Raw genomic sequence first — 25,635 nt, forward strand, 5'->3', positions numbered from 1 at the left:
TGAAGGCATGATCTGTTCATGAAAAAATCAGAGACAGGGGGAATTATTCAGTTAATGTGAGATCTAGCAGACAAGTTTCAAAAACGGAGTTTCTAGAGCGTTTCTGATATACAAGTTGCAGATTCGATTGATTTGATGTTTGTATTCCCTAGTGGTAAGAGAAATCGGTTTCACAGAACCAGCGTTTGTGTGTACTGCTAATCCGGATCTCCCTTTTCCTTCATGCCATGCTGAAACCTGTAAGAAAGCGTATTCTCTTTCTCTTTTTAAAGCTAGCTCAGTTTGCGAAGTGAGTATCCCAAATACCAAGCTTGCGCCTGCAAACAGCTGCAAACACCCACACAGAAAGTCCCTTCCATTTCCACAGCCAACGCAGAATCGAACTTCGCCCTCAAATCAGCGAGTGGCTGAATTTGGGGGAGTGAAACATCCCCCAAATTAATCCGTCTTGGTGGGCCACAGATTCCCCTATCCCTGGTTCAGACGATTAAAAAACAGCATTCACACATGCCTGCAACTCTCAGGAATAATCACCGGTGTTTTGATTTCTGGGAATGGAGTTGAGAGATGACCTAACCCGGGGAGAAAACAGCAAAGACCCGATGAAGAGAGCACAGCAGAGGTTATATTTTCTGAGAATCCTCCGGAAAAACAATCTCTCAAAGGACCTGTTGATGGCATTTTACCATTGTACTGTGGAGAGTGTATTAACGTATGGTCTCTGTGTGTGGTTTGGGAGCTGCAAGGCCAGGGAAAAAACAATGCTGTCCAGGGTTGTAAAGACTGCGGAGAGAATAACTGGGCGCACTCTTCCCACCTTGGATCAAATCTACGCTTCCAGGTGTCATAAGAAAGCTGCAGAGATAGCGCAGGATAGTGCGCACCCCGGAAATGATCTCTTTCAGCTTCTGCCTTCTGGAAGAAGGTCCAGGGTTATAAAGACTAGGACTAGCCGCCTGAGAAACAGTGTCTATCCAAATGCGATTTTGATTTTAAACGCAGTGTAAGGAGTCTCTATGGGAGTATATCGTATTTAAAAATACGGTTTTAAGAGGTTTTTAGGAGGCTAACAAGGCTGGGATAGCTGGCTTGTTGGTTTCTGAATGTCTGATGTAGATTTCGTTGTTCTGTACGGGACAATGACAACAAAGATTATCGTATTGTATGGCGGAGGATCTGGGCTCGGCAACTGGTCCAAGCAAACCATTTAAGAGACAGACACACTTTTTGCTTGGTGCAATGGAAGTTTTATTCTAACGTGCAAGAAACAAAGGCCCAGAAGGAACAGGTGTTAGCACGTTTCGGCAAAGTAGCACGATACCCAGATTTTGGGAGGGACCGGGGGGGGGGGGGAGGAGAGACACGCCCCGCCGCATACTCTGTCTACTTGACCTTCTTCTTGGGGCGCAGGTTGTTGGTGTGGCCGCACTTTTTCTTGCGGCAGTTGACGGCCCGGGGGTGCAGGCGGGCGTAACACCTGGAAGGGGAACAGCGCAGAAACCGTGAGGCTCCGGATTAGAGGATAAGGATCCGTCCCGGCAAGCAACCCACCCACCCAGGCAACTTACTTGCGGCAAATCATCTTGTCGCAGTTGTATTTCTGGGCCAGCTGGCGCAGAGAGGGCTCGATGATCCCACCGCGGAGACGAAGAACAAGGTGGAGAGTGGATTCTAGGCAGGGGAAGGGGGGAAAGCAAGATTAGCAGGTCCTATACTGGTGTTTCGGGGTGTTTTTTTGGGGGGGGAGACTGGGGGCAGCCAGCCTGGAAACCCAGCTTCACGGGGCCTCCAGGAATTCTAAATCAGAGTCGCCGGTTATGGGGGAACATCAGGAGTTAGGCAGAGTCCTGCGGAAAGGAGCGCAGCGAGACTGCCGTCTTGTAACGCAACACGACGGAAGAAGTAAAAAATAAAATAAGAAATGAGATCACACATGGGTGGAGGGGAACGGAACGGGAGGTATAGGGGAATTTGAAGTATTATTTATAATAGAAAAGCTTTAATATAAAATTTATAACTGTGTTGCGTTTGCATACAGCAAAGAGAAGTTTAGAGCAATTAGACATATTTTAATTTAATTATGTAATAGGTTTATGTTAGAAAATGAATGTGGATGTTGAATTTGATGTTTGTAATTTTTCATTTATTAGTTTTGGGAATAATATAATAGATGTTGGGAATCTGAATATGCGCAGCTACTCACACAGAGTCGATTAAGGTTTGGCAGACAGCCAAAAGGTCATGTGAAGGAGTAAGTCTGCCTGGTCATACAGAGGCATGGAGACAGCTCCATGATTGGTCAAGCTCTCTCACGGGAGTGATAATTAATGGCCTACTAACTGTTAGTTCAGTGGTTCAGTGTAGGAGTTGGAGGTTGAGAGTTGTGAGTGGTGTATGAGAGAGCTGATGTCAAGATCAGTGTTCTGTTATGTTCCTTTAAATAAGGTAAAGGTAAAGGGACCCCTGACCATTGGGTCCAGTCGTGGCCGACTCTGGGGTTGCGGCGCTCATCTCGCTTTACTGGCCGAGGGAGGCGGCGTACAGCTTCCGGGTCATGTGGCCAGCATGACTAAGCCGCTTCTGGCAAACCAGAGCAGCGCACGGAAATGCCGTTTACCTTCCCGCTGGAGTGGTACCTATTTATCTACTTGCACTTTGACGTGCTTTCGAACTCCTATGTTGGCAGGAGCAGGGATGGAGCAACGGGAGCTCACCCTGTCACGGGGATTCGAACCGCCAACCTTCTGATTGGCAAGTCCTAGGCTCTGTCGTTTAACCCACAGTGCCACCCACGTCCTGTTCCTGAACATAGTCCACTGTATATAATAAACACCTAAATATAAGTTCCTGGTTCGTCCATCCTGCCTGCAGCCAAGTTGCCAATTGCTTTCGTGAACTCTGCGTTTACTCTGCTAGGTCTGGCTAAGGTCCTGCAACTAGTCAGAAAGTTGCGAAGCACCAAATAGGTTTTGCCGTCTTGTGTGGCAGAAGGGGGCCGGGGTGGGGTGGGGTGTTCTCCGCCCCAGAAGCGTACCTTTCTGGATGTTGTAGTCGGAGAGCGTGCGGCCGTCTTCCAGCTGCTTCCCTGCGAAGATCAGACGCTGCTGATCGGGAGGGATACCTGCAAAAGGAGATGTGATGAAAATCCCGCTGCGGGAACGTAGGAGAGCCCTGTGCAGAGTCAGACCCACCAGCCCAGGATTGGCTGGCAGAGGCTCTCCACGGTTTCAGGCTCTTCCTCTATATCAACAAAGCCAGATTCTAGTCCTCATGGTTCTGAAGAAGCAATACAGTACAGGAATCTGCCTTGTTCTAAGCTAGGGCGTTGGGTGAACTAGCTTGCTACTGTCTGCCTCGACTGGCAAAAGCTCTCCAGGATTTCAGAAGCCGTTGGGGAGGTTAAAACGGAGACATTCTGCATGCAGAGCAGGTGTCCTGCGACTGAGCTATGACCCTTCCTTGGCAGGAAATATATCCGTGCGTGTTAACAGTATTTTAAAGGTAAAGGTACCCCTGACCGCTAGGTCCAGTCCTGACCAACTCTGGGGTTGCGGCGCTCATCTCGCTTTACTGGCCGAGGGAGCCGGCGTACAGCTTCCGGGTCATGTGGCCAGCAGGACGAAGCCGCTTCTGGCGAACCAGAGCAGCGCACGGAAACGCCGTTTACCTTCCCACTACAGTGGTACCTATTTATCTACTTGAGCTGGCATGCTTTTGAACTGCTAGGTTGGCAGGAGCAGGGACCGAGCAACGGGAGCTCACCCCGTCATTGTGGGGATTCGAACCGCCAACCTTCTGATCGGCAAGTCCTAGGCTCTGTGGTTTAACCCACAGCGCCACCCGCGTCCCAACAGTATTTTACCAGCGCTTTATTTTAACCCATGTGGCACTGTACTCATTCTGCATGCCTAGTTTACAGTTTAGTTTATCGTTTCTTAAAATTCTTGCCTGCTGTTGTAATTGTATAAGTATACACACACGCAAACACGCTTTTAAAACTTTACTATACCTAACTATCTGTATCAGGGTGGCCTAACCTGCCCTTTTTGGCAGCCCTCAGCAACATTCAAGGGGGGGAGAGAGATAATAATTATGTTTTTAGAATATAATAATAGATAATTAAGCAGCGCCTTGGTTTCCAAACGTTTTGTAAGTTGAACGGACTTCTGGAACGGATTCCGTTTGACTTCTGAGGTACCACTGTAGCTTTGTAGCCCAACTTGGTATGAAAAGTTGGGATTGCCCTGATCTATGCGTGCTGACAAATGATATTAATATATCTGAACTACTCTATAAAATGCCCCCCCCCCCAAAAAAAAACCAAGCTCTCCTCACTCCATCAGCTCTCCTTCTCCTCCCCTGAACTAGCTGGTTATTCTGAGACAAGAAGAAGAATTTTAAGAATTGGTGCCTGAGTTCGAATTCTCCCCCTTTGCCCTCCTGTAGCACGTTTTTCCTGCCTATGGGCAGAGACGATCTTGCTTTTAACTGAATCTTTTGCAGGCCCCTCTGCAAGCCCGACGCTCTGAAAAAGCAGCAGTCCCTGGGGCGCTCTGGCACCCCCAACAGATTCAACTACTCTCACCTTCCTTATCCTGGATTTTCGCCTTGACATTCTCGATCGTGTCGCTGGGCTCCACCTCAAGGGTGATGGTTTTGCCCGTCAGGGTCTTCACAAAAATCTGCATCCTGGCAGTTGAGCGTCACCTGAAGGGGGGGAAGAGATGAAGTGGTTAAACCAAATCAATATCAGGATCGCCACTTCACAGATGTGGAGAAGTGAAGCAGAGAGCGGCTTCCTTAAACCCTCCTGGTAAATTCAGAGGCACAAGAATCTCACCGCTTAAGCAAATATGCCTGGCATTTGTGTCCTCAGGCAGAGATGGGAACCTATATATTAAAATCCTGCATTGAATATTACCATGTTATGCCCCCTGCCCAATAATGACACAATAATGGTTGTGAGCAATATTGAGGGAGGGCCTAAACAAAATCAAACTGCTCTAAAGGCTGAGATCCCCTGCTTGCTTACCTGGGAGTAAGCCCCCACTGAACAAAGCAAATCCATTACCTTTATAAGATTTAACCACCAGCCCTTCAAACCATTTGAGTCCCAGGGAGGCGGTTCAGATCGCAATGTATAAAAAGCACAGCGCAAACACGTTAGGTTATATCTGTGTCCCCCAAAAATTGGGTGGCTTTTTTGTGTGTGTGTGTATAGACACACGGGTGGGTGGATGGATATAAAACAAATATAGGACGCTTTGTAATTTACAGACATGAATAAAATGAAACAGAATGCAGAAAAGCAGCTGTAGCGAGAGTCTTTCTCGATACTGCGTGCATCTCGTGTGAAGAGGCGAAACGTAAGGTGTGTTTGTGTGTGTGTAAACAAACATACATACATACACATACATACCTTTTCCGTTTTGGGGTTTTATGTCATATTCATTATATATATTTATACTGTGTGTGTGTGTGTACACCCACACACCCATATATATCTGGGTTTTATGTTATATTTGTAATTCTGTGTGTGTGTGTGTGTGTATATATATATTTGCTTTCGTAGATATATATATCCAGAAACCAACAAGGTTATAGATAGATACACACACACACACACACACCCATATATATATCCAGAAACCAACAAGGTTATAGATAGATGATAGATAATCAGATGCAGAATTATAAATGTTACATGAGGTATGAATATAACATAAAACCCAGAAACAGAAAAGGTTATATATACATATATATACATACACACACAAAATTACAAATATAACATAAAACCCAGAAACAGATGTTATAGATGGATAGATATAAAACGCAGAAATAAAAATATTAACATAAATTATGACTATAACATAAAACCCAGAAACTGACAAGGTAATACACACACACACACACACACACACATATATATATAGTATAGCCTTGTCAGTTTCTGGGTTTTATGTCCTATTCATCATTTTCTCTCTCTCTCTCTCGCTCTGTGTAATAAAACGCACAATTATAAATATAGTGCCAATTACGACCCAGAAAGTGCCCCAGATACTAAGCCCTCTCAAGAGGGGGAGAAAAATGAGATTATCCGTCCAAAGTAAATGAAAATTTTTAAAAAAGTAAATGATAGTTTAAAAAAAGATAATTAAAAATATAATAATTAAAAAATGATAATTTTTTAAAAAATTAATAATAATTTTAAAAAATGATAATTAAGTACACGAAAGGAGGAAAACCCCTCCCGCCTCCCCCTCCCGTCATGAAAGGGGGACCCAGGCGTCCGAGGCGAGGCCACCCACCCTCCACGCGGCCCTCCTGCTGCACCTCCTGCCTCGCCGAACGGAAAGAGAGAGAGAGGAAGCGCCCAGGCCGGAAGCGGAAGCCGAGCTCCCACGGGCGACTTCCGGCGCCGCCGCCGCCGCCTCTTCCTCCTTCTGCGCCTCCTCGCACTCTCTCGCTAAGCCACGCCCACCTGCGGCCTGGCGTCACAGACGTCGCCCCGCCCACGGATCCAAGCGACGCCGCACGCAGCACGCACGCCTCTCTCCCTCTCTCGCTAAGCCACGCCCACCTGCGGCCCGGCGTCACAGACGTCGCCCCGCCCACGGATCCAAGCGACGCCGCACGCACGCGCGCCTCTCTCCCTCGCTAAGCCACGCCCACCTCCGGCCTGGCGTCACAGACGTCGCCCCGCCCACGGATCCAAGGGACGCCGCACGCAGCACGCACGCCTCTCTCCCTCTCTCGCTAAGCCACGCCCACCTCCGGCCTGGCGTCACAGACGTCGCCCCGCCCACCCGCCGGATCCAAGCGACGCAGCACGCACGCATGCGCGCCCCTCTCTCTCTCTCTCTCTCTCTCTCTCTCTCTCCCCTGGGACCGCAGAGCTATGAAAAGTCAAGAGCGGAGGTATGATGGGAAGTTTCCGGGTTCAACATGCATCTTTATATATATATTTTCCTTGAAACATTTAATTGCGATTTTTAATTTGATTCTTACTCATTGCATTGAGATACCGACCTATATCCGCGATTCCTCTTCTTCTTCCTATTATTATTATTATTATTACCTGTTATATACTGCCCTATATCCGCAGTTCACATTATTCTTATTAGTATTATTATAATTATTATTATAAGTATTATAAGTAGTATTATTATTATAATAATAAGTATTTACTATTATAAGTATTATTAGTAGTAGTAATAATAATAATAATAATAATTGCATTTATATACCTCCCTAAACCCCCAGTTCCTATTATTATTATTATTATTATTATTATTATTTGCATTTATATACCCGCGATTCTTCTTCTTCTTCTTCTTCTTCTTCTTCTTCTTCTTCTTCTTCTTCTTCTTCTTCTTCTTCGCATTTATATACTGCCCTATGCCCACATTTCACATTATTAGTATTAGTATTAATAATACAGTAATTGCATTTATAGACCTCCTTATACTCGCAGTTCACATTCTTATTCTTATTAGTATTATTATTGCAATTGTTGTTTTTATTTTACTATTTCTATTGGCCGGTAGTGGGCCCTTAAACCCTGCAGTTTTGCTTATTTCCTTTATTTATTTCATCAAATCGATATACCCCGCTTGAGTGTAAGCGGCTTACAAGAAATGATAAAAATGTTGTTATTGTAACTTTTTTTTGAAAGTCTTTGATTGTTGCTGCTGATGTTTCAAATTGATGGTTTTATTGTTTCCTTGAGGTTTTCCTTGTTTGCAATCAAGCGGTGTGTAAGTTTTATGATACAAATAAACAGGCCCCAAATTGGAAATCACAGTCGTACCGTTTCCAGCAAACGGATTAGACCGGGGTCAGCAACCTTTTTCAGCAGGGGGCCGGTCCACTGTCCCTCAGACCTTGTGGGGGGCCGGACTATATTTTGGGGGAAAAACATGAATGAATTCCTAAGCCCCACAAATAACCCAGAGATGCATTTGAAATAAAAGGACACATTCTACTCATGTAAAAACATGCTGATTCCCGGACCGTCTGAGGGCCGGATTGAGAAGGCGATTGGGCTGGATCCGGCCCCTGGGTCTTAGTTTGCCTACTCCTGGATTAGACCATGTCCAACATAGCATTCTTTCCTTCCTTCCTTCCTTCCTTCCTTCCTTCCTTCCTCTCTCTTCTTTCTTTCTTTCTTTCTTTCTTTCTTTCTTTCTTTCTTTCCTTCCTTCCTTCCTTCCTTCCTTCCTTCCTTCCTTCCTTCCTTCCTTCCCTCTCTCTCCTTCCTCCCTTCCTCCCTCTCTCTCTCTCTTTCCTTCCTTCCTTCCTTCCTTCCTTCCTTCCTTCCTTCCTTCCGTCCTTCCTTCCGTCCTTCCTTCCGTCCTTCCTTCCTCTCTCTTTCTTTCTTTCTTTCTTTCTTTCTTTCTTTCTTTCCTTCCTTCCTTCCTTCCTTCCTTCCTTCCTTCCTTCCTTCCTTCCTCTCTCTCTCTCTCTCCTTCCTTCCTTCCTTCCTCTCTCTCTCTCTCTCTCTCTCTCTCTCTCTCTCTCTCTCTCCTTCCTTCCTTCCTTCCTCTCTCTCTCTTTCCTTCCTTCCTTCCTTCCTTCCTTCCTTCCTTCCTTCCTTCCTTCCTTCTTCACACACACCCCAAATTACAGGTGAGTGAATCACATGGGGCCTAAGTGCTCTAGCCAACACTAGCTTCTCCTCAGAGTAATCCCACTGAAGCTAATAGCTAGGACTAACACAGCTCCATCGATGTCAATGTCTCCCGAGCAGAATTTAGCTGGATACATTCCTAAAACAGTGAGCCAGCCTGTTTTCCTGCCAGCCTAAACTTTGGAACTGCCTGCCACTGGATATCAGGCAGGCGTCCTCAGAGTCGTATTTCTGGCACCTGCCAAAAAACGCCACGTTTTTGTTTAGACATGCTTGCCCATCTTATAAATACATTTAGAAAGTTGCTGTGGGTTTTAATCTGCCGTTCGCCTCCTGCTATTTTAACTTAGAGGAAAGGCTGGTTATAACTGAGATTGTGTTGCAAAGCACCCGGTGATCTTTGGATGAAGGACCGTGGATAAATTTAATTTCAACCAATCATTAATAATCATAATAATAATAATCCGACAGGTAAAAGCAGCATATAAAGAGATCGGGACACAAAGGTATTTTTTTTGTTTTTATAGAAAATAGGCTTTTTTAAAAAAAAATGTAGAAAGAGAACAAGAAACAACATCTTTTTTAAAAACAACAACACCCAGCTTATGAGGCACTCAGTGTGACCATAGTGGTGAATTTAAATTAGAGAGAGATATATACGTATATATATTTTTTAAAGGCTAAAAACTGGTAATTTGTCCGGGTGAGTTCCCGCCCCAAAGTGTGCCTATTGGCTTGATCCCTGTGATGTCACGGAATGTCTGTGGGGAAGAGTCAGCAACGGGATGTTAACAAACGGCGCAGCTTCGGGAGTTGGGGCGGGGCCTGAATTTCCCGCTCAGCGCAGAGAAAGGATCGTAGGGCAGGGATAGGGTGTCGCCGAGAGGCAAGCAGAGAGCAGAGAACCCCATACTGATCTGAGCTAAGCTGCTAGACCTCAAGAACTGCAGTCCCGGCTTCCCCCTCGCTCTCACAATGCGGAGTAGATCTCCCTCCGCACTATTGGAGGAGAATTCTGCAGAGTGGGGGTGTCCAAAGGAAAAACTGGGGCAGATATGCTTAGGTTACATCAGCCGCGATATCTATCTATCTGTCTATATATATATATAAATAAGGCTGTCGTCATCTTTTGGTCTTAATAAATATCAGATATATACGGTCTGTACATCGTTAACAGATAATGCCCCAGCGTGTCGTCAGGAGTCGGATAGATCACAAAGGCAGGTTCAGATGTAGTTTTCCTCGGCTTCATCCGTGTCCAGCGGGTATCGGTTCGGGGCTAAGGGAGAAATCAAAAGAGGAGAGGGCAAGATTCAGGATTTGCACAGAACGGCACCGTCAGGGTGGGCGACGAATGCAGAAGTCACTCTCTGCCCACAAAGAACTTACAACCTAGACTGGGGACTGGGAGCGGCCGCCGAGACCACATAACACCGGTCCTGAAAAACCTACATTGGCTCCCAGGATGTTTCCGAGCACAATTCAAAGTGTTGGTGCTGACCTTGAAAGCCCTAAATGGCCCAGTATCCCTGAAGGAGCATCTCCATCCCCATCGTTCAGCCCGGACACTGGGGTCCAATCTCCCGAGGGCCTTCTGGCGGTTCCCTTGCTATGAGAAGCCAAGTTACAGGGAACCAGGCAGAGGGCCTTCTCGGTGGTGGCGCCCGTCCTGTGGAACGCCCTCCTACCAGATGTCAAAGAGAACAACAACTACCAGACTTTGAGAAGACATCTGAAGGCAGCCCCGTTTAGGGAAGCTTTTAATGTTTAATAGGTTATTGTATTTTAGTGTTTTGTTGGAAGCCGCCCAGAGTGGCTGGGGAAACCCAGCCAGATCGGTGGGGTATAAATAAATAATAATAATTATTATTATTACTTTTACAACAATTTAAACAAAAAAGAAAAAGCACAGAAAAAAAAATATAATACAATACAAAGAAACACTAAAACATTAAACTAACAAGACAAAACAAAAACAGTTTAAAAACACATCAAAGCAAAAAAGAAGAGAAAAAAGGAAAAAAAGAAGAAGAAAAAAGAAATTTTTCCCAATATCTTATCTTTCTTTCTTTCACATATTTCCACGACCTCCTCACACCTCCCTTTTCGTATTCCACATCTAATAATTATCTCAGCAATTCCCTTCCATCTTCCCCTGCTTTCTATCCTGTAATTATCTTAACACATTTCAACCTTATTTTTCCTTCAATACTCTATAAATCTAGTTATACTTAATTCCTTATAACATTTCTACTAAAGCCATATCACTTCATTCCAACATTCTTCTAGCATTCATTAATTTTACAATGTTTCTGTAGATAATCTTTAAACTTTTTCCAGTCTTCCTCCACCGACTCTTCTCCCTGGTCTCGGATTCTGCCAGTCATTTCCGGCAATAATAATAATAATAATAATAATAATAATAATAATAATAAGTATTATTATTATTATTATTATTATTATTATTATTATTATTATTATCCTGCAGGGGAAACGCCTAACTCGCTGAGGTTTGAGACCCTAGGCACACTGGGGCTAGAGCCCCGCCAAACAGAGTTTCAGGTCCCGACCCCAAGGAGAAACCTACCTGTGCAGCTTCCGTAATGTCGGACGCCAATCGATCTTCCCAGGAAGCAAGTGGCTCTTCGGAGGTGGCAGGTGGAGGGGTACGTGACGTTGTTGTTCCCGCAGATCGCGTGGTCGATGTCGGTGGGGTCCGGGCAAGGGGCGGCCCGGCACATGACGCAGTGGGCGCTGGCGGTCTGGTCCACGACACACGTGTGGGTCCCGGGACACACCACAGTGGAGCACGATTCTGCACAAGGGGACACACACACACAGGCATCAGAGAAATCATAATAATAATGATGATGATTTATTATTTATACCCCGCCCATCTGGCTGGGCTTCCCCAGCCACTCTGGGCGGTTTCCAACAAAATATTAAAGTACAATAATGCATCAAACATTAAAAGCTTCCCTGAAGAGGGCTGCCTTTAGATGTCTTCTAAAAGTCTGGTAGTTGTTGTTCTCTTTAACATCTGGTGGGAGGGTGCCACCACCGAGAAGGCCCTCTGCCTGGTTCCCTGTAACTTGGCTTCTCGCAGGGAGGGAACCGCCAGAAGGCCCTTGGTGCTGGACCTCAGCGTCCGGGAAGAACGATGGGATGGAAACGCTCCTTCAGGTATACTGGACCAAGGCCGTTTTGGGCTTTCAAGGTCAGTACCAACACTTTGAATTGTGCTCGGAAATGTACTGGGAGCCAATGGAGGTCTTTCAAGACCGGTGTTATGTGGTCTCGGCGGCCGCTCCCAGTCCCCAGTCTGGCAGCCGCATTCTGGATTAGTTGTAGTTTCCAGGTCACCTTCAAAGGTAGCCCCACAGAGAGCACATTGCAGGAGTCCAAGGATCAAGATCAGCTGGATCAGCTGTCGCCGCTTTCTGTCATGAAATTCTACTCAATACAGCAGTACCTTGGTTCTCAAACTTAATCCGTTCCGGAGGTCCGTTCCGAAACCAAAGCGTTCCAAAACCAAGGCACGCTGCTTTCCCATAGAAAGGAATGCAGAACGGATTAATCCATCCCAGGCTTTTAAACGAACGCCGCAAACCCGGAAGTGAGTGTTCCGGTTTGAGGACGTTTTTCGGAAGCCGAACATCCGACGCGGCTTCCGATTGGGCACTGGAAGCTCCCGCAGCCAACCGAAATCTATGTCTCGGTTTTCGAATGTTTTCAGAAGTCGAACGGACTCCTGGAACGGATTACGTTTGAGAATTCCTTTCTATGCATTCCTTTCTATGCATTCCGTTCTGCATTCCTTTCTATGGGAAAGCAGCATGCCTTGGTTTTGGAACGCTTTGGTTTTGGAACGGACCTCCAGAACGGATTAGAGAACTGGGCCAAAACAAACAAGATGAACTTTAACAGGGAGAAATGTAAAGTATTGCACTTGGGCAAAAAAAATGAGAGGCACAAATACAAGGTGGGGGACACCTGGCTTGAGAGCAGTACATGTGAAAAGGATCTAGGAGTCTTGGTTGACCACAAACTTGACATGAGCCAACAGTGTGATGCGGCAGCTAAAAAAGCCAATGCAATTCTGGGCTGCATCAATAGGAGTATAGCATCTAGATCAAGGGAAGTAATAGTGCCACTGTATTCTGCTCTGGTCAGACCTCACCTGGAGTACTGTGTCCAGTTCTGGGCACCACAGTTCAAGAAGGACACTGACAAACTGGAACGTGTCCAGAGGAGGGCAACCAAAATGGTCAAAGGCCTGGAAAGGATGCCTTATGAGGAACGGCTAAGGGAGCTGGGCATGTTTAGCCTGGAGAAGAGGAGGTTAAGGGGTGATATGATAGCCATGTTCAAATATATAAAAGGATGTCACATAGAGGAGGGAGAAAGGTTGTTTTCTGCTGCTCCAGAGAAGCGGACACGGAGCAATGGATCCAAACTACAAGAAAGAAGATTCCACCTAAACATGAGGAAGAACTTCCTGACAGTAAGAGCTGTTTGACAGTGGAATTTGCTGCCAAGGAGTGTGGTGGAGTCTCCTTCTTTGGAGGTCTTTAAGCAGAGGCTTGACAACCATAGGTCAGGAGTGCTCTGATGGTGTTTCCTGCTTGGCAGGGGGTTGGACTCGATGGCCCTTGGGGTCTCTTCCAACTCTATGATTCTATGAGAACCAAGGTATTGGCGCAAGCCACGGTTTGTTTGATAACCTGCCGGACCACTTGCGGTTCAGTTTAACAAACCATAGTGACTAGAGCGCTTGTGCTTTTTGTTAGTCAAACTTTGGAAGATGGGAGTTTGGAGCGGGGAGACTAGCTTACTTTTGCACCGGCCTTGATACATGACTTCCAGGTCCGGCTGTCCTCTGCATTTTGCCGTCAGAAGCTCGCATTCGTCTCGGTAGGTGAAGCCATCGGATCCGCACACCTGAAGTTTCCGGGAGAGATTGGAGCAATCTGGGGCGCAGCTGCAGTGCGGGCGCCCGTATTTCATTTTGCAGACTTTTCCCGGACCGCAGTCCACACCTTCGCAGCTCTCTGAGGAAGAAGAAATTGAGAGGTTATTATTATTAATCCGAAGCACGGCAGAGCACTTAAATTAAAAGCCGCAGCAAGCAAAAGGAAATGGAGAGAAGCAAAATCGTAGCCTCCGACATTTCTCCGGTGACAATAAGGGCGTCCCGTTCAAATAATGATAATTTTACTATTTATACCCGACACATCTTACTGGGTTGCCCCAGCCAATCTGGGCAACTTCCAACACACATAAAAAACGTAACAAAACATTAAACATTTTAAAAAATACCTTCCCAATACAGGATTGCCTTCAGACGGCTCGGGGGTCGGATAACTCCATCCCCTCCAACGTTTTCCCCATGAAAATAGGGACGTCCTATTCCGTCCCTTCCAACGTTTCTCCCCTGAAAATAGGGACGTCCTATTCCATCCCCTCCAACGTTTCTCCCATGAAAATAGGGACATCCTATTCCATCCCCTCCAACGTTTCTCCCATGAAAATAGGGACGTGCTATTCCATCTCCTCCAACGTTTCTCCCTTGAAAATAGGGATGTCCTATTCCATCCCCTCCAACGTTTCTCCCATGAAAATAGGGACGTGCTATTCCATCCCCTCCAACGTTTCTCCCCTGAAAATAGGGATGTCCTATTCCATCCCCTCCAACGTTTCTCCCATGAAAATAGGGACGTCCTATTCTGTCCCCTCCAACGTTTCTCCCGGGGCAAATCAGAAACTGGGACAGCTTCTCAAAATCAAGGACTATTCCTGGAAAATAGGGACACTGGGGGGGGGGGGTGTCTGGTATTTAAGCAGAGGTCAGAAGGCCAAGAGCCCGGGATTTTTCAGTTGTGATTCCTGCATTGCACTGGGTCACCGACCCAAGTATTCCCTAAAATTCTACGCTTCTCTTAAAAAAGACGCAAGATTGCAGTCCTCATGACACCCCTGGGACAAGTTGGAGGGTCTGCAAAACCGGGGTTTGCAACGATGTGCTCGCGGCAAGCCCGAAAATTTGGGTTTTGCAGGAGAGGGGACTTTCCACGGAGAGCTTTTTCTCGCACAATAGACGCCCCTGTTCCTCCGCCGGCTTCCGTGACATGAAAACAACAAGTCGGAGAGAGGGAAGGATCTGTCTGGGGGAGGCAGCCGGGATGGGGGGAGCCCCTCCAGTCTGTGGGGAAGGAGGGAGAGTCTCCGGAGACAGACGGGTGCATTATGTTGGAGGGTCACCCCGGGGCAAAACAAAAAAAGTCTGGCGGAGATGGGAGAGGGGCAAGACGCACAGTCCCCCCCTTGGAGACGTGGGTGGGCTCTCTCTGGCTGTCTGGGAAAATGTCACCCCCCCAAGGCAAGTCTGGGGGTGGGGAAAAGCAGCGCCCGTTTTCCCGGCAGAGTCCTGCCCCGCAAGGAGGGCGCAAAGAGCCAAATCTAGGGTTGCCATATTTCAAACAGTGAAAATCCGGATACAAAAGTTATTGAGGGTGGGGGTTTTCCCCCTCCTGACAGCTCAGGGCAGGAGCTTCTTAATCCCTCGGTCGCGGGTTCGAGTCCCGTGGCGGGCAAAAGATTCCTGCATATTTCAAACAGGGAAAATCTGTTGAGCTTTTTTGGGCAAATTCCAGGGGGCAGGGAATAGTTTTTGAACTATTGTTAAGGAAGACCTGAGATTCTTAAAGCCTAAATCTAAAGTTGCCTGATTTATTTAGTTGTGGTTCTCTAGTTTTTTACTTTAATTTAGTCTTTTATATACTGTATGTGCTTGGATTATCAATGTATTTTGCCCTAAAACACAGCAGCCCTCCTTGAAATGGGTGCGATCTCTGCGCTAGGGGACTGATGGACAACGTTGCTATACCAATATGTCTCCTTGCATTCGTGGTGGCCGCAATCGAGGCTGATAAATTGGGGCGAACGCAGTACTGCCCAGCCAGACTTGGGTGGAAACTATGCATATATATAAAAAAAGACTGTGAAGATGCTTTTTTTTAAAAAAAAAATAAAGATATAAATTGAATTTGCCATTAGCTCACCACCGCCACCTAGTGTCAGATTAGTATAATGCGCTTAAAACACACTTAAAAACGACCGCTGCAAGGCAGATAAAGACATTAGCAGGATTTTAAGAGCAAATGCTATGGATAATACGGAGAGTTATAATATGTGGATTATGAAATAATCTGCAGTCGAAGATGCGATGGTGGGAAGCTGGGAGATTTAGAAAAAATCTCAATAGACGGTTATGCAGCTGGCACTGTTGTAATTTTTCTGTTTCGTAAAACCGAATGAAAATGATTCTAAAAAGACAGTTGAAACGTTTTATTTGCTGCTGTAGTCTGCCCTCGGCCAAAGAGGGCCACCTGCCTGCCTTTTCCCCCTTTGCCCTGGCGCCACCTACTGCTGGCTCCCAGCTTCCACGGCGCCTTCATAGTGGTGGCCCCTTGCAATTTTTATTTTTTTTTAAAAGAAAGGTCCTCTACCTTTGCAAGGGTGACAGGTCACGAGCCCCAGGATCCGGAGGAGGCTGATCTTGTTGTCCGGGTGCGAGGCGTTCGACCAGGCCATGTCCGTGCTGCCGTTGGCGCAACACTCCTCCCAGCTCACGCCGGTCCGGACGATCATGGTGCATTTCGCCTCGCGCCCTTGCTGCAGCCAGCAGATACCGCCTGTTGGGGAAAAGGAGCAGTGACAATGGAATATCAGCTCTTAAGAGATCGGTTAGCTTGCGGAACTCACCGCCACATGACTGGCCAGCTTACGTGGCTTAGACCAGCACCCGAGCCTCACAGTGGTCGAACGCCCATAAAATAACCTAGGAGTTCAGATAGACTGCTCCTGGGTCTGGAGGTTTCATAAGAACATTGGAAGAGGCTGCTGTTATAGGCCTATCTAGTTCTCATCAACTCTTTATGTTTATATCTATTATTATCAGTGCTTTTTTTTGGGGGGGGGCCAGGGGTACACATGCCCCGAAACATTTTGTGAATCTTTGTACTTTTGTCCATTTACTGTATTTATTTCCCCGCAGTTTGAACTATAAAATGGTGGTTTTCTTGAGTCAAAATGAGAGTACCTCTAAACATTTTTTAAGAAAAAACAGCACTGATGATGATGATGATGATGATTTACCGTATTTTTCGCTCTATAAGACTCACCAGACCACAAGACGCACCTAGTTTTTGGAGGAGGAAAAGAAGAAAAAAAATACTCTGAATCTCAGAAGCCAGAACAGCAAGAGGGATCGCTGCGCAGTGAAAGCAGCGATCCCTCTTGCTGTTCTGGCTTCTGGGATAGCTGCGCAGCCTGCATTCACTCCATAAGACGCACACACATTTCCCCTTACTTTTTAGGAGGGAGAAAGTGAGTCTTATAGAGCAAAAAATACGGTATATACCACCCTATAACCAGGGGTATCAGGGCAGTTCACAGAATAAAATCAAGATATAAAACCACAAAATACCTCATAAAAATAAAAACCACAAGCCAGTAGCTCGCCCTGCCCCCAGGAAAAAAAAAACATTTTTAAAGGGCTTAGGAGATCTAGAGCGGAGATAGACTGCGCTAGGCTACAGAAGTTCTACTTTCACGGACTTGACTATTGGCAGACTTCGCGTAAGGGCGCTTTGTGGTTTTCCAAGCAATCAGCAGGCTTCGCCTATTATTCCCAGTAGCTAGTTTTCCGTGGAGCTTCCATTCTCAGGAGCAGTCTATCACCAAATACCCTAAGTGCTTAGGGTTCCTATTTTGCATGGCGGTCCTTTTCAAAACCAGCTTTTTATTTCACGGCAGTGAGGGCCAGAAACTTGGTTAGGCGTTTAGGGTTGGAAGAGCTAGCCGGGAAGCGAAATCTTAAGCGCATTTCTGCACAGAACAAATGATAAAAAGAAAGAAGAATCACTGGCTATTCGTAGATATACTTCGACGTTAACAAAAAAAATCAGCTGATATGATATAAAACATGGGTAGGCAAACTTAAGGCCCAGGGGCCGGATCCGGCCCAATCGCCTTCTAAAACCGGCCCACGGACAGTCCAGGAATCAGCGTGTTTTTACATGAGTAGAATGTGCCCTTTTATTTAAAATGCATCCCTAGGTTATTTGTGGGGCATAGGAATTCATTCATCCCCCCCCCAAAATATAGTCCGGCCCTCCACAAGGTCCGAGGGACAGTGGACCGGCCCCCTGCTGAAAAAGTTTGCTGACCCCTGAATATAAAACAATAAATTTCGCATAGGCGACAAGAAGTTGCAGTTCTAGTCTGGGAGTTGTCAAACTTAGCGCAGAACACTAGACTCTGAATCTCAAGGTTGCGGGTTCGAGTCCCGACTCGGGCGGACATTGCAGGGGGTCGGATGACCCTGCCGGGACCTCGCTCGCCGCAGGCCTTCCAAACAAGCTGGCGAGGGCTGACCCCCTCATTCTTGCCCCCCACCCACAACAAGCCTGATCTCTTCCTCACCCCCCCCCCCAAAACCCCCCCGGACAGACAAACTGTGCTTTGTTTGGCTCTAGAAGTGAAAGATCAGGCCTGAGCGTGTGAGGTCTGTCTGGGTCTTCTGATTTGCCCGCCACCCCCCTCCCAGTGCTGATGGCATCCTCAAACCTAACCGCCCCCCCCACCCCGAAAAAAGTACTATCCAAGACAGCCTGCGGCACAGCAGCCAGCCAGCTGGCAGCCGATTCAAAAGCCTGTTTGTTCCTTAATCTGGTGAACGAATCGTTCATTTTTTTGGAGAGCAAAGCCCCCCGGGCCATTCCTGTCTGGGGTGCCCCAGACGCTCCCACGTTTCATGAGGGAGAGGGCGGGGGGGGGGGGGGAAGCTTTCCCATTCCACCCCCAGAGCTCCTCAGTTCAGGAGAGGTGCCCTTTCTCAGTTTTATAAGAAAAAAAACCGCTCCTTTTCCCCTTATGGGGTATCCAAGAGCCTGTACAAAGTCCTTATGTAGGTTCTCTTGCAGGAATTTATGTATAGGGTTTTGGGGGGGGGGGGGTTGCCCCTCCAGCAGATGTCACGCACATGCAGCCCACTACCAAAACCAGCACGATCGCTTTTGTGACTTTTGTGCTTTGTCCCCACAAAACACTTCATCGCAGTTTCTTCCTATCTATTCAAAGGGCCTCTGCTGCACGATACCAAATGTCAGAATTCGCTGATCAATGTATCTGTGTACTGGCTCACTGGGAAAACTTCAGAAATTCATATAGACAGGTGAGCTCAGCTCCTCAGCAGCCCCTCTGCCTGAGTGATGATCCCTGGCCTCCTGATACCTGAGTGCCAGACAGGTAGCCATTCCAGAAATAACAAACCCAGATGAAGACACAAAAGGGTGTGATGAACTTGGCTGGGAAACAGGGAAATGTAAATATATTTTTTGTTTCACTTGATGGGTGTTTGGTGGAGGGCAAGGGGAACCATGGGGCAGGGTCCAGGATGCTCAGATTACGGCCACCAGACCTCCCCTTTCATGATGTAACCATGATGTATGAGTGATGTAGTTTGGGGGCTGTAACATGGGGATTAGCAGCTAATAAAAGTTTGGGTTCTCTTTTGTTTGGGGCTTCCATCTTGTTCCACCTTGTGGCAGGTGGGAGTCCTGTCGTGACTGTCTTCAATAAAGACCAAGCCGACTGGCTGCTGTTTTGCTCTGGTATTCCTGGCTGGTGTCCTTGTTTTTTGTCCAAGGGAGTTCTCAGATTTCTCTGTTAACAGTTCTCTGTCGGTAGGAGAAGGACACGGATGGTGCTGTGGGTTAAACCACAGAGCCTAGGACTTGCCGATCAGAAGGTTGGCAGTTCGAATCCCCACAATGACGGGGTGAGCTCCCGTTGCTTGGTCCCTGCTCCTGCCAACCTAGCAGTTCGAAAGCACATCAAAGTGCAAGTAGATAAATAGGTACCGCTCCAGCGGGAAGGTAAACGGCGTTTCCGTGCGCTGCTCTGGTTTGCCAGAAGCGGCTTAGTCATGCTGGCCACATGACCCGGAAGCTGTCTGCGGACAAACACCGGCTCCCTTGGCCAATAAAGCGAGATGAGTGCCGCAACCCCGGAGTCGGTCACGACTGGACCTAATGGTCAGGGGTCCCTTTACCTTTACCTATCGGTAGGAGAACATAGCAGAGGCCAATGTTATAAGAAAAAAACTGCTTCTTTTTCCCTTATGGGGTATCCAAGAGCCCGTCTAGAGTCCTTAAGTAGGTTCCCTATCGGTAGGAGAAAATAACAGAGGCCAACCAGAGAATATTGAGAAGCAAAGCGGCTAGTAAGCCTGATCTTTTTTAATCTGTTGCAACAGGGTCCCCCGCTCACCCCACGCAGGGAGGGGGGAGAGGAACCCCAAACATTGGCGTGCAAGCTCTTATATAGACTTCTGAAATTGCCTCCCCTGTAGCTCAAGACCACCCCCAAAAACATCACGCACACATCACAGAAAGAGGTGGTCCCCAGCAGAAATGGGAGTGTGTTGCTTCTCTCCTGTCTGCCAGGATAACTGATCATACCTTATCAATTGCCTTTTCTGAGTAGCCTGGCCATTCCTTGGAGATAACACTTAGTTCCTGAATTTCTTAGGCATATTGATAATTTCCTTCCTCCTTGCAGAGAAATATTTGAGGTCAATTTGGGCTTCAAGATTGCTCTCCTGGACTATCACAGACACATGGTTTGTATACTTGTATACTTGTACGTTTGCCTTGTACGTTTATGAACGTTTAGTTTATATATATATAAGACCTTAGAATTCCTAGAACAATCAGCAGCGAGGACACCTTCCAGAGCCTTTTTAATTGGAGAGCTGTTTAATTTTGAAGCCGCCGGTCGTCATGGTTCTGCAGAAGGCGGAACACGCCTGGCTGGGTCTGCCAACCTGCCAGGGTCTCGGCAGATTCACAGAATCAAAGATTTAGGGTGTTTACACCCAAAGGTCATCCAGCCCAACCCTCTGCAATGACGTGCGCTCCTCCAAGTTTCCCGGTTTTCCCGGGACAGTCCCGGAATTACAGACAGGGTTGGGCTAGCTAGATGGCCCCTGGAGGCACATTCCAACTCTACAATTCTGTTGTTTTATGACTCCTTTAAATCTCAAGCAACTGCAGGGCTGTGCCGTGGGGAAAGGCGGCAAGCTTGTTTCCTTCTCTGGAGGGTAGGACTCGAACTCGTGGCTCGAAGATACGAGGAGGGAGCTTCTGACTCAACGTCAACATTGCTTTCTGATAGCAAGAGCTGTTTGATGGTGAAATGGGCTCCCTCGGGAGGTGGTGGTGGAAGCTTTTTTTGCAGATATTATTATTATTATTATTATTATTATTATTATTATTATTATTATTATTACCCTGCCCAGTTGACTGGGTTGCCGTCCGCCACGGAGAGGGGTTTCTTAAGTGTTTAAGGGCACAGGGCCTCTGGGCATGTTAAGATAGCTAGTGGCTTTGCAGAGCACCCAGTATTTGGGCGGCTGTATAACCGCAATCGCCTCCCTGCACCTAACCCCCCCCCAAAAAAAACCCTTCCTTCCCCCTCCAACATGGGTAGCTCAGTGGACAGAGCCTGACACTCTTAATCTCAAGGTTGCGGGTTCGAGTCCCACACAGGGCTGAAAAAAATTCCTGCATTTCAAGGGTCCAACCCTTTTGATTCTACGATTCTGCGATAGGATTTGACCCGCATCATCCTCACTGGGGACTTCTGTTTCCCCGGTTCTAAATCCCTTTAATTCAGGAAAGGGGCAGGAGGAGAATGTGCTAGCAATTCAACCGAATTACAGAGGGCCTTCTCGGTGGTGGCGCCCGCCCTGTGGAACGCCCTCCCACCAGATGTCAAAGAGAAAAAGAACTACCAAACTTTTAGAAGACATATGAAAGCAGCCCTGTTTAGGGAAGCTTTTAATGTTTAATAGGTTATTGTATTTTAGTGTTTTATTGGAAGCCGCCCAGAGTTGCTGGGGAAGCCCAGCCAGATGGGCGGGGTATAAATAATAAATTATTATTATTATTATTATTATTATTATTATTATTATTATTATTATTATAGTAAGGATAGGAAGCCTTCTCTTGGCCGCAGGGAACTCTCAACCCCAAAGCGAGCTTGAAGCTCTAGACGTTTTGCTGGGGGTGGAGGGAATAAAATAAAATTAGGTATTTGGCCTGCAGGTCTGTCTGCCTGCCTGTCTGACTTGGCCCCCGCTTCCCATCAAAGAGGGACGTCTTGTGCAATTTCACCCGCAGAAGAGTCTCGACCGCAGGTAAAGCCCTGTTGAAAGATTAAGTTTCCCACTTCAAAGGAAGCGTCTCCACCTGGTTCGGGAGCTCGGATTCCAGTCTCGCCATGCGAGGCTCCCCCCTCCCCAAACACCGAAGGGAGGCATGTTTTCGCTTAAAACATCCCATGATTTGCAAACGGGGAAATCAGCGCACAGATTCAACAGCTCAGAACCCATCGCCGGCAACCCTAAATTCTACATCTTCCCAGGACTTTGGGCTCCTTCCTTTAATTAATTTATTTGATCAGGGCGGTTTGCAACAACAAAATTACAGGAGGCTCCTAATCTCAGGATTTTGGCTTCAATCCCCACATTGGATTAATTGCAAAGGGTCAGGCTGGATGACCTTTGGGTTCCCTTGCGACTCTACAATTCTATCAAAATACGGCTTTTCAAACAGCGGCAGCGGGGTACTGTTGTTGGCTTCTCCTTTTGTTGGCTAGTACGTTGCGTATCTTTGTGTTTTTATATCGTAAGCAGCCTTGCGGTCCTCGGATGAAGGGCAGCGTAGAAATTTAATATACACATCATTTTTAAAAAATAAAATATTTTTTCCTCCGCAATGCAGGAATCGCAAGCATTCCTGACCCCCCCAAAGGAGCCCCCCAAATCCCCTTTTGCATTCAGTTTCTGCACCTCTTGAATGCAAAAAAACAACAAAAAACATTTACTTTTCCAGCTCTACAACACATCCATTTTGGAGAGAGGCGACCAAAACCATACGCAGTGTTCCAAGTGTGGTCACAGAATCACAGAGTTGGAGTCATCTAGTCCCCCCCATGCAAGGCTGGAATATACAGCTGTGTCGTACATGGAATTCGAACCCGCAACCCTGGCATTATCGTGCCATGGATTTTGCACCACGCCGTCAATTATCTCGGCGGAGAAAATTCATGCCAGAGCTAGCTTCCTGGACCGTCTTTGTCAAGGGTTCAGATAACAATATAATAATAATAATAATTTATTATTTATACCCCGCCCATCTGGCTGAGTTTCCCCAGTCACTCTGGGCGGCTCCCAATCAAGTGTTAAAAACAATACAGCAATAAATATTAAAAACTTCCCTGAACAGGGCTGCCTTCAGATGTCTTTTAAAGATAGGATAGCTGCTCATTTCCTTCACATCTGATGGGAGGGCGTTCCACAGGGTGGGCGCCACCACTGAGAAGGCCCTCTGTCTGGTTCCCTGTAACCTCACTTCTCGCAATGAGGGAACCGCCAGAAGGCCCTCGGAGCTGGACCTCAGTGTCCGGGCTGGAAGATGGGGGTGGAGATGCTCCTTCGGGGATACTGGGCCATTTAGGGCTTTAAAGCTCAGCACCAACACTTTGAATTGTGCTCGGAAACGTACTGGGAGCCAATGCAGATCTCTCAGAACCGGTGTTATGTGGTCCCTGCGGCCACTCCCAGTCCCCAGTCTAGCTGCCACATTCTGGATTAATTGCAGTTTCTGGGTCACCTTCAAAGGGAGCCCCACGAAGAGCGCGTGGCAGTAGTCCAAGCGGGAGATAACTAGAGCATGCACCGCTCTGGCGAGACACTCCGCGGGCAGATAGGGTCTCATCCTGCGTACCAGATGGAGCTGCCCTGGACACAGAATTGACCTGTGCCTCCATGGACAGCTGTGTGTCCAGAATGACTCCCAGGCTGCGCACCTGGTTCTTTGGGGGCACAGTGACCCCATTCAGGACCAGGGAGTCCTCCACACCCGCCCACCCCCTGTCCCCCACAAACAGTACTTCTGTCTTGTCAGGATTCAACCTCAGTCCGTTAGCCGTCATCCATCCTCCTACCAGATCTGTCTGGCATGTAAAAAAATAATACAGTACAGTAATAATAAAAAATCGACGCTTTAATGCTCATGCGCAGAAACCCATGCGCATGGTCACTAAGGCATTATGACACGCCATCAAACTAGCTGAGGGGTACGCATTTGCAGCACAAATGTGTACAAACCAAGACGGTCTCTTCCGATTCTATTGCTCCTTTTCCAAACTTCCTACCTGTATCGCTTTAGATAAAACCTTCGGAACTCCCTGCCACTTGAGATCGGGCAGGCGCATTCGCCATACTCTTTCTGCCACCCGCTGAACACATTTTCTGTTTAGACGAGCCGCCCCAGATGTTTAGAAAGTCACTGCAAGTTTCATTCGGTTTTTAGTCTATTTCAGCTTTTCGAAAGTCTTAAATCACTGTCGTTTATTTTTCTTATTGATAATTTATTGATTTTTTTTTTTACAATCAAGAACTCGGGGGGGGGGGGGCATCATTAAAAACCACCCTTTAATTCCTAACCCCCTCTTGCTTTTAAAACAATTTTAAATGGATGGAGGGCATATTTTATCCTCTCCTTTTCAAACCCTGTTAAGAGTAACCATGCCAGAACTAAAATAAGTTTAACTCCCCCCACCCTAACTAAACTAAACTAAACTAAACTAAACTAAACTGAACTAAACTAAACTAAACTAAACACCCAACTAAAAACATATCCCTTGACTTATCACCTTAAAAATCATCACAGCCGCCTTCTGCAATCCCCTAAAAGCTTGGGCTGGTTATTGATTAATTTTGTGTGTTTTTGATATTGTAATTTTAGGGAAGCTTTTAATGTTTGATGCATTACTGTATTTTAATATTTTGTTGGAAGCCTCCCAGATGGGCGGGGTATAAATTAATAATAATAATAATAATAATAATAATAATAATAATAATAATAATAATGTAATAGCGCAGAATACTACTACTACTACTACTAATAATAATAATTTGGCCCACCCACATCCATTCTAGGGAGTCAGAACTGGGTTGGGACTGACTCCCGAAAGTTTTTAAACTAGTCCAGCGATCCTCCTTGAGTCCCGCACTCTGCACATGCTTAGACGCCCCCTTTCCCATCCGATCCGACGTTCTAAGCGTCTGGGGTCTTGGGGAACACTCGCGTTCCCTTGTCACCCGGGGGCCCTGGGAAACCTCTCCACCTCGGGGTTTCCTTGGGCTCCTAAAACCTGGAAGGGAAAGGAGGTTGGGGGGCGTTGCTTAAAGCACGGCACCCCATTCCCCCCAAAATGCGCTTACCTGAGAGGGAGCCCCCGCCGGCAGCGCAGAGCGCGCTCAGCAGCAGAAGGCAGAACTTCATGGCGAGGCGCGAGGGAGAGAAATCCACAGGGGAAAAGAAAATTTGGAAGCGTCCAGGAAAGTTCAGATTCTTGTCTCTCCGAAGTAGGAGCGAAGTCTCAGCAGAGGGCGGGCACCTAGCTTGGGAATAATCCGGGGTCCCCTTTGGCACTGCCTTCCCGGGAGAGCGGTTCTCCCCCTTTTAAGAGCACCCCCGTCTCCTCTCCCCGCGTCTCTCTCTCTCTCTGTGTGTGAAGTGTGTGAGGGTGTCTGTAACAGTCTGAATCATAGCTCCACGGGAGGCGGTGTCGAGGGCAGCCAGTAACGTGTCTGGGGAGTGTATTGCGCCCCAGGCCAGCCTGAATGCGGCCAAATCCGGATCGTTAAGAGAAGCATCAATAACGCGCCCTCCCGGGTCGTGGCGCACGCCTGTGCGCTCCAGTTGCGCGCGATGGGAGAGAGAGGCGGCGCAGCTGGCGACGCGCGGCGCTCCTCTTCCCTCTCTCCCTCCTAAACTTCTGGATTGGGAAGATTAGCATCCTCCTCATTCCCAAAATTTCCCTTCCTGGAAATGCGTCTCCAAACTCGTCGTCCTCCGCGCGCCGCA

At 47.2% G+C, this 25,635-nt stretch overlaps 2 protein-coding genes across 3 annotated transcripts; both read right to left on the bottom strand.

Annotated features, from left to right (window-relative positions):
• Positions 1-1,224: 1,224 nt before the first annotated feature.
• UBA52 (ubiquitin A-52 residue ribosomal protein fusion product 1) lies at positions 1,225-6,459 on the bottom strand. Of its 2 annotated transcripts, none has more exons than XM_028713828.2 (5): positions 6,312-6,459; positions 4,586-4,707; positions 3,035-3,121; positions 1,569-1,671; positions 1,225-1,477 (listed from the first exon to the last, which is right to left on the bottom strand). In XM_028713828.2, the coding sequence occupies exons 2-5, from the start codon at positions 4,686-4,688 to the stop codon at positions 1,384-1,386; spliced, it is 387 nt and encodes a 128-aa protein (XP_028569661.1). In that variant the 5' UTR covers positions 4,689-4,707; positions 6,312-6,459; the 3' UTR covers positions 1,225-1,383. The 2 variants fall into 2 exon arrangements, with proteins under 2 accessions (XP_028569661.1, XP_028569662.1); XM_028713829.2 differs by having other exon boundaries at positions 6,337-6,430.
• Positions 6,460-9,674: 3,215 nt separating this feature from the next.
• On the bottom strand, positions 9,675-25,635 carry FSTL3 (follistatin like 3). The gene is made up of 5 exons (XM_028713925.2): positions 24,990-25,635; positions 16,141-16,326; positions 13,468-13,683; positions 11,220-11,447; positions 9,675-9,911 (listed from the first exon to the last, which is right to left on the bottom strand). Exons 1-5 carry the CDS (start codon positions 25,048-25,050, stop codon positions 9,859-9,861), a joined length of 744 nt encoding a protein of 247 aa, XP_028569758.2. The 5' UTR covers positions 25,051-25,635; the 3' UTR covers positions 9,675-9,858.

The sequence above is a fragment of the Podarcis muralis genome, chromosome 18, assembly GCF_964188315.1.
Source record: "Podarcis muralis chromosome 18, rPodMur119.hap1.1, whole genome shotgun sequence".
NCBI lineage: Eukaryota > Metazoa > Chordata > Lepidosauria > Squamata > Lacertidae > Podarcis > Podarcis muralis.

Coding starts and splice junctions, on each gene's coding strand:
- UBA52 (XM_028713828.2), bottom strand. CDS start 4,688: ATGCAGATTTTTGTGAAGACCCTGACGGGCAAAACCATCACCCTTGAG. Junction 3,122..4,585: donor GAAAATCCAGGATAAGGAAG/GTGAGAGTAGTT, acceptor CTCCTTTTGCAG/GTATCCCTCCCGATCAGCAG. Junction 1,478..1,568: donor GACAAGATGATTTGCCGCAA/GTAAGTTGCCTG, acceptor TTCCCCTTCCAG/GTGTTACGCCCGCCTGCACC.
- FSTL3 (XM_028713925.2), bottom strand. CDS start 25,050: ATGAAGTTCTGCCTTCTGCTGCTGAGCGCGCTCTGCGCTGCCGGCGGG. Junction 13,684..16,140: donor GACCTGTCACCCTTGCAAAG/GTAGAGGACCTT, acceptor CTTCTTCCTCAG/AGAGCTGCGAAGGTGTGGAC. Junction 11,448..13,467: donor GTATCAAGGCCGGTGCAAAA/GTAAGCTAGTCT, acceptor CCCCTTGTGCAG/AATCGTGCTCCACTGTGGTG.